Consider the following 11,245-nt stretch of genomic DNA (forward strand, 5'->3'; position numbering starts at 1 on the left):
GTGTTTTTTGGAGGGGCAAAAATATCTCTAGTTCAGTTGAAATATCAATTCTGTCTGTTTGGAAGGTGATGACAACACAGATGGGTTGTTTATCCCTGCCTGTAACGTGGCACGATGCAAACACACCGGCTCTGTGTTTATAGCACATCTTCATCTGAAACATCTCCTCTTCATGGAAATCCACCATTGATTCTTTCTGAGGCGCTTTTGCAACACAATCCTGGGGTTTGTATACATTTAAAGAGCAGAAGCCCTGCATTCTGCCTCCTCACCATGCCTTGGAGGAGCTTTTCTGGCCCTTTTTCCCCTGAGCAGTCTCAGGCCTCGATAACCAGCAGCCTCCAGCTGCTCCGTGGGATGGCCCCAAATTCCTCATAGTTCTGCAAGGAATGTCCTTCTCTGACAGAAGGATCTGCCTGAAACTTTCCACTCTGGTGTTTCTCAGTGATGTTGCACAGGCCCTGTCCTCAAAAAGCAGCATTTGGTGGTGGATGTGCTGACATTTTGGCAGGCACAGGAGAAGTTTTGACAGAGCTTCCTTGCCTCGTTCTTGTGTCACTGGGATTGTAGAAGCACGTAAATATTTGCCAGTCTGAACTGAAATTTAGCCTTCTACATCTTGCAGTTGTTCTATTCACAATTAATTGATAGAATCACAGAATGGGTTGAGTCAGAAAAGACCTTAAAACTCATCTTGTTCCACCCCCTTCCACTATCTCAGGTTGCTCCAAGCCCCATCCAACCTGGCCTGGAACACTTCCAGGGAGCAGCCACAGCTGCTCTGGGCACCCTGTCCCAGGGCCTCACCACCCTCACAGGGAAGAATTTCTTCCTAATACCCAATTTAAACCTATTTTTTGTCAGTTTGGAGCCATTCTTTCCTTTCCCTGTCACTCCAGGCCCTTGTACACAGCCCCTCTGATCATTCCCAGTGTGGATTTACAGCAGATGCTTTTTAGTACTTTGACCACATCTGTGGCCAGTCGTGAAAGTTTGGCTCTTGCTGCATCTGTCTTCAAAATAACAAAGCCAAAAGCCCCATAAATTATAACCAACCTTAAAAAATCATTCTGAGTTCTTGTGTCCAGTTTGGCTTTGGAGCTATTTTAGCCTGAAGTCAGCATCAAAACCAGATACCTTGTGTCCATGAAGGGTTTCTAAAATGACTTGGAGAATTCTGAATGATGCTGTCTTTTTGGAGGCTCTCCTTCCATTGCTGCAGGATGCCATTTTTGGAAAATTCCTCTTCCATCTTTGGCACTCAGGCTCCTTGCACTGTGAGGGGCTGGTGGTGCCAGGGTTTCCTTTTTGCAGCTGTGCTTCTCTTCTGTGCAGGAAGTTTTCACTGAAATGAGCCAATATCAGACATTCACTTCTCCCTAGGGCTTCACCACCCCACTGATCTGTGTGGGTTTCACTCTGGACTCTTCTCCTGGAATAGTTTTGAAGCAGATGCCTGGACTGCAGGCACCAGAGATGTGCTGAGGTTGCTTTTGGGGAGCTTCTGGCAGAGCTAGGCAGCACTGCACACTGCAGAACCTCCAGAGATATTCATTAGACCAAGCCAGCAAATGGGCTGAGGCTCTAGAGCTGTGACTGTGCTGCAAACAGGGACCAGGGAGTCCTGGCTTGGTTGTGTCTGTGGCTCCTCCATGGAGAGGCTTCTTCAGCAGCTTCCCTGATGATCCTGAGCCCATCAACAGCTCCTGCCACTCCTGTTCCAGGAGTTCTGCAAGCTCAGTTCTGTATCATGCAGATTTTCATAGGGGAGCTCAGTAACATCAGCCTGTGCTTGTTGAGGCTCTCGAGCCTTTCTTCAGTCCCTTTTCTATGTCATTTGTCCTGGTTCTCCCACTTCCCAGCTGGCTGTCTCTAATCCAACACCATCAGCATGAAATATTGTTGTGGTATCAATCACTCCTGATTAATTTGTGCATCCTTATTTTATCAATCACTCCTGATTAATTTGTGCATCCTTGTTTTGTATCCTCCCAGCTTCCAAACTTGTGCCTTTGTGCAAGAAATCCTGCATTATCAAAGTTCTTTTGTTGAAATTTCCATCTCCCTGCCTATTTTTGTGTTTGTTTGTTTTGTTTTGGGGAGTTCCTTTGATTGACATAACTTGTGTTTTCCTTTGTTTTCTGATTTTCCTCTCCTCTCATGCCTTTACAGTCTCATTTGGATTATGCCAGCACCTACCCAGTGGTGAGAATAGTCTGCCAGTTGCAGAGTGTGTGTGTGTGTGTGTTCAAAAACTAGTCACGAAGAAGAAGCTAACACAGGTTGTGATAACTGCTCTGAGATCAGCGTGATCAGGAAGCATCCTGAGGCAGTTTGTGGCCTGTGATGTCAGGGTGCCACTTCCCTCTCCTCCTGCTCTGACACAGTTCAGATGAGAAGTGACAAATGATGATTAGTGAGATCTGAGCTGGGTTTAGCTCAGTAGTTACCACAGGCAGAGCAGAATGGATTTCCCCTGAAACACTGTCTCTGTTAAAGCCTGTCCATTGTTGGACCAGCTGCATCTGGATTTATTTCAGCACAGGTCTGGAAAGGAATAAAACTCTCATAAACTCACTGTAAATAGATCTAGCAAAGGTGACAGGATGTGGTACTTTCAGGGTCCCCAGAATGAAGGAGGAATTGAGAATCTGACTCCATGTTCTCAGAAGGCTGATTTATTATTTTATGTACTTATATTCTATTAAACAATGCTATACTAAACTGTGCTAAAGAATAGAGAAAGGATACAGACAGAAGGCTTAACAAGATACTAATGAAAAGCTCGTGACACCCCAGAGCCTCAACACAGCTGTCTGTGATTGGTCATTAAGTCAAAACAATTCACATGAAACCAATCAAACAACCACCTCTTGGATAAACAATCTCCAACCACATTCCAAAGCTGCAAAACACAGGAGAAGCAAATCAGATAATTATTATTTTCATTTTTCTCTAAGGCTTCTCAGCTTCCCAGGAGAAGAAATCCTGGGCAAAGAGGATTTTTCCAGAAAATGTGACAGTGACAGACAGGACAAGCACGCTGCCTACCAAAGCTGCAGCTTGTGTTACCTTCACTTGAGAGGACAAAATCACATTATTAATAATGTTTTGACAGCGAGTATTTGCTCTGGGAACACTGAGATAAAGCAGCTCCTGAAAGAACAGAAAGGGGCAACGAGGACTAAAGCTCAGTTTAAAACATTTCCACAACTGGAGGTGTGCTGCATTCTGCAGGAAGCAAACTGGGCAGTGCAGTCCTGTAGATTCTCCTGCTTTCCCCTCTCCTTCATTCCCGGCGCTGTTTCCAACCAGCAGTGCAGCGCATCCCTTTGTGCCTGACCTACATCCCAGAATAGTTCCAGCACGTTTGGGTGTTTGCATGGCTCTGTTGATACAGTCAGGATGGACAGCTGTGCATTGACTGAGCCCAGCCAGCGTGGCTGATTGGAAGCACAGCTGCTAAATTTACCAGTGCCATCAGCACTTGAGCAATATTCCCAATAACCGAGCAATATTCCCAATAACTGAGCATTTTATTCCATTGGCTGCTCCCTGGGCCCTGCTCTGCTCCTCTGCCTGCATGGGGATGTGCATGCCTGGCCCTGCATGGGGGTGCACACACTCACTGATCTCACCCCACGTTCTTCATCCCACTGCAGGCTGGATTAGAGAGTGAGAGGACCAAAAAGAAGAACTACTCCAAAGCAGTATGTATTTCTGTGTGTCTCAGAGAGGGTTCTGCCTCCAAAGCCACTGTGGCAGGACAAGGGGTGTGTGCAGGTGGCAGAGCTGCCAGCCCAGTGTCAAGGATACACCACAGCTATCAGCACTTGCTAGGCAATAATGAGCATCAGTTCATCTCCAAAATGTGGGGTAATCCAGACTCTTATTTCAGTGCTGTGCATAGAGCATGTGGGGAAAGTCAAAACTTTACTGGAGCTACATAACTTGAGCTGTAATAGGCAATATTGAGATAATGTCATAGAATCCCAAATGGTTTTGGTCAGAAAGGCCCTTAAAGCCCATCTCATTCCACCCCTGTCAGGAGTGAATCTTATGGGGAGCAATTCCAGGCAGGCAAAGAGGACACTGATGCCTCAGGTTTGAGCTTTTCTATTTTTCAGATTCTATTCTCCTTTAGTGTGTGGGTCTGGGCTTCATATTAGGGGATGGTGAGCTCTCTGCACAGAGTAGGGAGACAAAACAATTCCTTCTCCAGCTGGGGACCAAGGACAAATGATCCAAATCTCAGGCCCAAGAGCATAAACAATGTGGGCTGAAGAGAGAAAAACAAGAAGGATGGGACTTCATAACCTAAAGCTATAACTGGACAATTAATTCCAATACACAGATGGAGCAGAACTTATAAAAGTGAGAGACCTCATAACCATTTTTGTGGCCATTTTGGTTCATCTTGGGTGCAGCCCTGGCTGGGCTCTTGTGCTGCCCAAGGTGTAACCATTGAGGCCTTTTAATAAATCCCTGCTTTATCCTTTAGCTCATCACAGGTGGAGGCTGGGTTGGGGTTCTTTGCCACACTGGAAACAAGCAGAGAAGTTTTCAGAGGGCTGGAAGTTGGGTCTGGGATTGAGAAAGCCTGAGGGAGCAGCACAAGTCGCAGCGTGAGGTAAAAAACATTACAAGCAGAAATGGACACAATGGCAGTGAAATGGTGTCCTGTGTCAAAAGCAAGAAGAAAATTAGGGTCACAAAAGGGAGAAAAGTAAAATGGAGTCTTTTTTGCCTCTCAAGCATGCAGTTTTATTTGTTCCAGTTTTCATGAGGGTCAGATGCTTTGCATGTAAATGTAGCCTAGAACAAAGGCCAGCGAGGTCTGGTAAAACTGACCCTGCTCTCCAAGAGCTGCCTGGAGCATTTGCCTTCAAAAATATGCACTGGAGAGGTTTCTGGGGAGGATGGGTCAGAGGGCCAGGGGAAATGGCCTCAGCTCTGGGGCTTCAGGCTCAAATCTGGGAGACACAGGGCAAATGAGGCAGATTCCTTTAGAAGGGCCTGAACTGTGAAGTGATAACCAGTTACCCTGGGCTTCTGGAGAATCCATCATGCCAATTCAGCTGGAGGTCCTAAGCAGGGTAATTATTTCAGGGCACAAAGGATGTTACTGTAAATTGCCTGTGAGGCTCCTGGCTGTCTCTGCGTGACATGAAGCAAAACCTTGGGCCAGATCTCGTTCTTGCAAAAGGAATGTACAGTTGGAAAATAACTTGGTTAGAGAACAGGACAGCTGGGAAGGATCTCAGCTGGTCTGTTCCCAGCTAAGACAGCATCATCTGGGTTTTTTAAGGAGGGAAAAGCAGTTCCCCAGGAGTCTGTATTGCCTGGCTGGCTAAGTGCAGGGAGTGAAGGCAGTTTCATACAAGGTTAGAGTGAAAATACTGATGATAAACAGGAGACAGCTTGTCAAATTGGAATAACAGTAAAAACAAATGGGGAATACCACATCTGGGAAAAATGAAGGTGCCATTACAGAGGAATAGGATGGTTCAGATAGTGATCTGAGGTTACATGTAGTCAATATTGCACAGCTGAAAAAGGCAAACAAATCCTCAGTGTAGCAATAAAAGGGGTGGTGGAGATAATTGGTCTGCACAGAGCGCTGCCTTCAGCTGCTGGAGATCCATTTTAACCATTCTTAAGCCTTGGAGAAATTCAAGGAGCCTGGAAAAAAACAAATAAACAACAACCTGATAAAAATTGGAAAGAAGCCAAGCTGTGTGAGAAGGCTACAGCAGTATTTCAAATCAGTTCTTGAATAAAAGAAACTTGGAAGTTTGCCTTCCATTTGGGGTGATAGTATTGCATTTCAATAGAGATTCTAAGCTTTTCCCAGAAGTAGCTTTCCCAGCTTGGCTCTGAACTGGTTTCTAAGTTAATTTGTTTAATTTTTCATGCAAGCTGCTGTATAGTAGATGATAAATATTTCTCTTGGAAATTGATTCAGATTCGTTCTAGTGGATTTTCATTTTGGAACTCATTAAAACATGGACTTCAAAACTTAATTTTAATAGAAATTCTAATTAAATTTCCACCAAACCCCCACCCCAAATACACAGAGTGCTACCTTGTTTTCAGTGTTAAACCAGGGCTGGTTGTGAGGTGATACCTGAACAGTGAATTGCTGGGGAAACCTGAGCTTTTAATGCTGTCCATTGAGGAGACTTTTGGGTTCTCTTCTTCACCACCACATTCCCAGACTCAGGACTGGGTCACTGATTGTTTTCTTTTATTCCCAGCGCTGCTGCCATAGGGATTTGAAGCACCTCACCTTGTTTAAGGAGCAGTCCTTCTGGGCTTGTTTGTTTTCCCTCCTGACCCCAGGGAGGACAGCTGAGCCCACCCCAATCTCCTGCTAGCCCTCAGAATCCTGGGGTGAGGCAGATGGCCGCTGTCTGGGTTTCATTCTGATGCTCAAAATCAAAAAGAAGAGAATTTATACAGCACTGCATGTTTGCTACGCTGGATTTCTCAAATAGAATTAATTCCTCTGCTACAATTTGCAGCTTTTTAGGTGTTTGGCTGCCTGAGGTTTAAACAGCTCTAGTGATTTATGGCCTTTATTGTAGTCTCTGATCTCCTTTTTGTCCCCATTTTGTGTCCTATTCCCTTCACAGTGTTTGAATATAGACCAGTAATAATAGGGGAGGCAAAAAAAATTTTTAAAAAGGGGGATCAAAAAGGGCAAGCAGGAGTATCCTTGACATTTTTGGCTGTTCCAGAGGCAGTGACACAAATGTTCGTGTCCTCGTGTTTGAATTCATGACCTAATCCTGCACTGCTCCTGTTCCTGGTGTACCTTTGAAAAGTTCTGTCTCTGCCTTTGCCTTTCATAAGTGATGACATTTGCTTAAAAATTCCCTTCGGGGTCTACGTCAATTTTTCTTCTCTCCTTTTTTGTCTTTCCTTTTTTTGTTTTTCCTTTCCTTCCCAAACAGACCAATGGTTATGAGGAAGACGTGTATGGATCATCCCAGAGTAGAAAATCTAGCAGGGTTAGTAGATGATTTCTATTGCTATAAAATTCTATCTCTCCATTTAATGGGATTAAAGCTAATTAGCAAATTCTTTTGGGCAGCGAAGCAGGTTTTACCTGCCTTGCACGTTGTGGGTTTGGAGTTTGTCAGGCACTGGGGGTGCAGCAAGAAGCTGTCTGGGAAATAAAAAATCAAAAATCAAGCCCTGAGCTGGGGAGTCTCAGAAATTGGTACAGAAAGATCTTGGGAGCCAGAACTGCTTCGACTTGTAAACAAAATTGGTTAGAAATTACATTGTGGCAGTGCTGGCAGGGAGGATTTCCACATGCTGGAAACAGAGTGAGTGCTTTTCAACCTCTACAAGGTGTTCATGCTGTGCTCTAGTACTGAATCTCCTAATTTAGTCCATGCCTTGAGATTTGCATAGTTAAAATGGGCTTTGGATTTTGAATTTGCATAGTTAAAATGGATTTTGAATTTTCCCCAAACGCACATTGTTTATTTGAAGTTCGTTTAACTAAATGCCTTTGGTTTTTTGGGTTTTTTTTTCTTTTTTCCCTTTATAAACCATATCCTAGGGTTTCTGGAAACGCCTACAGAGCTGAAGAACCAGTGCAAGTGTTCCCACTTAACTACTTAACATTGATGGACTTTTATTTCCAGTCCAGAAAAGCTTAATAATTAACGCAATTGTGAGGATGCAGGTCACAATGTTCCCTCCTGTTCCAGCACAAGTGTTGTGTGTCAATTACAGCAACTCCTGGCCCTGCTTTGTTAAATATTGGAGATTGTGCAAATGATTTGAAGGGGTTGTCCAGGCACAGCCTGGGGGCAGAGGGGGAACTGTTTGGGTTTTTTTATTCCCCCTTTATTTTAACAAAGCCAGACAAAAGCTCAGAGCCTGTTGATCTTTGTGCTATCAAGGCTTCTAAAGAAATTTAGTGCTGTGCAGCCTTAAGCTCAGTGTTTAGGCCAAAAATAAACTCTTTTAAGCCTCCATTTATCCAAGTGTTTGAGCAATAACACGCTGAACATGAGAGGGAGTTCAGGGGGTGACTCTGAAGGCACAAAGTTAAGCAGGAGCCTGGATAAACAGTGAAATCTGATATTTCACGTCCATCTAAAATTGTTGCTGCCATATAATTTAGCTGGCATTATGTGGATAAGAGACAATGAAATACTGTTGCATGAACTGCTGAAAAAACAGCCTGTCCTGTTGCTGGCCCATTTGAGGAGTTCAAGGAGCTTTATTCTGTAGCACTGGTGATAAATGATGTTCTTACTCTTTACTGACATACTCCAGTGCTCCGAGGACTGCAGGGAGAGCAAAATATCTGCAAGAAAGTCATCCAGGGGGAAGAGGTTGTTTGGTTTCCATTTAAATAATTTAAAATCATGCTGGAATTAGCGTTTGCAGCGTGGGGGTTTAGTCTGAGTAGGGCTTAATTACAGCAACATCGTTAGTTCCTTGTAGTTCTGTTGCTGTTTAGATTAATCATTAATTAGGAGGGGGAGGAATGTTTGGGGGTAACTCAGAATAGCTGAAACTTCAAACCAAATTGATGCCAGCCTGGCTGGCATTCACTTTTTAGGAATATTCTCTCCAAAAGGCCCAAGCTGAATCACAAAGTGACAAGGAAGAATGAAAAACAGGAAAATTCTTCAGGACAGCAGGGAAATGATGAGTGAACCTGCTGGCAATGGCTGTTTCCAAAATAGGTGTCCAGTTTTAAGTCACAGAATGGGCTGATCTCCATGTGCACACTGCACTTGCAGTGTCACAGGCTGATCCCTTAAATATGATTAATGCCATGTGCCAAACAGCCCACGTGCAGATTGCAAACTCTAAGCAAGAATGAAAGTAATTTCTTAAAGTTCAGTTCAGGTTTCCTTTCAGACGAAGTCTCCTTGTACAGGCATTGTTTGGGGGGTTTTGGTTTTGGTTGTTTCTTGGGTTAGGTTTTTTTTGAGGTTGGACAATGCTTTGCCCTCAGCCTGTACCTGTGGGTGTTGTGACATATCTAAATTTCTGTTTGCTTGCAGTGACAGAAGAAAGCAAACAAATTCCTTTAATTTGCCACAGATCTCCCTCCTTTGTGAGGAAATTAACACCTCCATGGACCTGTGGTGAGGCAAGTTAGGGTTTGTGAGGAGCTGACTGCTGAAATCAGAGAGCTTTGGCTGTCTGGACCCCCTGAGAAATGTTTGGAGAGGAAAGGTGTCAGGGAATAGGTGTGAAAGGAGAGCTCTGGAGAGCAGCAAAGAAGGTGAAAGTGTGACATCTTTCAGAACAACCATTCCTCCTTGAGATCCCCTAGTGGACCAGAAGTGCAGGGATGACTGGATGCAGGGCAGAAAGCAGGGAGAGAAAGTGTTTAATTTAAAGAAGGTGCTTAAAGTCTCACTTCTTAGAGAACAGTTTTCTTTCCACTCAGTCTTGCCATGTCTGACTGGGCTGCTCACACTCCTGCTGGGCACAGCCAGCAGCTTTGGTCCCTGGCTTTGCTCTCCATCTCCCAGCATCTCAGGGTGTAGCTTACAGGACATAAACTCCCCAGGATCTCAGGAGGAACCTGGCCAGCTCTCTGACCAGTGCATTTTTCCAGTGCTTCAAAGCTCCCACAGCTTTCACACATCCTCACAGCTTTAATGCAGTTCTCTCTTCTTTTTGCATCCGTGGCCACTTTGGCTGCTTTGCAGTTTGTATTCACTCAATTTACTTTTTGCTTCCCATTTAAAGGAATAAAGAATGAAGCTGATTTCTCAAGGAGTTTTTTTTTCCTTTTTTTTTTTGCTTTGTTTGTTAATGCAGGCTTCCTACTACTCTGACCTGGGTCTCCCCAACAGCAGCTATGCTTCCACATCTCAACTTTCTTCCCAAAATGGAAATTGGGTCTGTTGCCCTCTGGCTTCACCTGGCCTGGACTTTGTTTGGAAAATACAACCTCTTGTAGTTAGGAATCAATTGGACCAATTGACAAGAGTCTCTGTAGCCTTTTTTAGTGAAACTTTAAAAAAAGCCCCGAACAAATCAGACCTTTTAAGATTGGAATGAGTCATGGAAAACTGTTTTCAAATGAGCACAGTCAGTTTTCCTTTGCTGCTCCTCCCTTTCCTTGTCTGCCATTGGCCTCAGTTGGTCTGGAAAGATAAGGGAAATCTTAATTACCTGAAGTTCTCTGTTTGAGGCAGCTCCTCTGCCTAGCGTGTCAGCCTGGTGAGCTTGAGACAAACCAGTCTGCACCACACAAAATTACAGGGAAGCAACTCCCAGAGTGCTGGGAGAGCATCAGTGGAGTGTGGAACCCCTGGGAGGTTGCATTGTCCCCTGTGTGTGGCAGAGCTGGGTGCCAGCAGAGCTCCAGCAGTGCCCCAGGGGACACAGCACAGCACAGGGGTGTGGATGGGGCACTGGCAGCGGGACCTGGGCTGGGGGTGCCTGCTGGAGTCTCTTGCACCCAGCTCTGCCACACACAGAGTGCTCTGGGTTTGTGTGAGTTCTGCATCTCGGGGGGGATGGTTACTAACACTTGTTTCAGCCTGCTCTGACTGAAGCACTTGTAATTTTTTCCTGAATTGGTTGTGTTTTCTCTGCATTTGTGAATAGTGAAACACACAGGAGATGATCTTAGAGCTGTGTGAAACACTAACAGTGTGTGCTTTGTGGCTCTTTTTCATGAGGACAAACCCCATTTCTGGCTCCTGTACACAAACGTGTGGGAGACAATAACAGCTTAACAACCTAAAATTAAATTTTGCTGTTTTGCTTTTGCATACTGTCTGTGTCCTCCCTTCCTGTAGGAAACGCACGTGCCTGCTTGGTATTCTTAGTCTTTGGGAGCAGAGATCTAATGCTTTCATGGAGCACATGACTAATATTCTCTGTGATGGGCTTCCTTCTGTTGTCATTTAGTGATCCTAATCTCTCACCAAGAGGGTTCATTCTGCTGTAGGCACCTTTTTTCTTTTTTTCCCTGTTGAATTTTCTGTGCCAAACCAAAAAGTGTTGTGCTTGTCTCCCCCAGCCCTCCCTGCTGTACAGCGATGCCCTGCCAGCCAGGAGTTACAGGGTTTGTTGCGCTGATGCTCTGAGCACCCACACCAGAGCCACCCACCCCCAGCCATGCACATCTTGTCCCCTGCCTCTGTCTGTAATTCCCCCTTGGGTGCATTTATTTGTCTCACCCCCTGGTGTCCCATCCATCTGAATGCCACGTGTGTGATGCTGTTTGTGCACACCTGGGTTTGCT

General features: G+C 44.9%; 1 protein-coding gene across 6 annotated transcripts in view; it reads left to right on the forward strand.

The window, feature by feature from the left end:
• The window catches only part of LRRFIP1 (LRR binding FLII interacting protein 1), a 59,143-nt gene that overhangs the window by 12,962 nt on the left and 34,936 nt on the right, over positions 1–11,245 (forward strand). For 4 of the 6 annotated variants that reach the window (XM_031063480.1, XM_031063478.1, XM_031063481.1 and 1 more), the window contains 5 exons: positions 2,173–2,205; positions 3,663–3,710; positions 6,957–7,013; positions 9,808–9,888; positions 11,021–11,065. In XM_031063480.1, the coding sequence (XP_030919340.1) occupies positions 2,173–2,205; positions 3,663–3,710; positions 6,957–7,013; positions 9,808–9,888; positions 11,021–11,065 (264 nt within the window). The remainder of the gene's footprint in view (positions 1–2,172; positions 2,206–3,662; positions 3,711–6,956; positions 7,014–9,807; positions 9,889–11,020; positions 11,066–11,245) is intronic. The other 2 variants (XM_031063477.1, XM_031063476.1) reach the window with 2 other exon arrangements.

This window comes from Geospiza fortis, unplaced genomic scaffold, assembly GCF_000277835.1.
Source record: "Geospiza fortis unplaced genomic scaffold, GeoFor_1.0 scaffold407, whole genome shotgun sequence".
NCBI lineage: Eukaryota > Metazoa > Chordata > Aves > Passeriformes > Thraupidae > Geospiza > Geospiza fortis.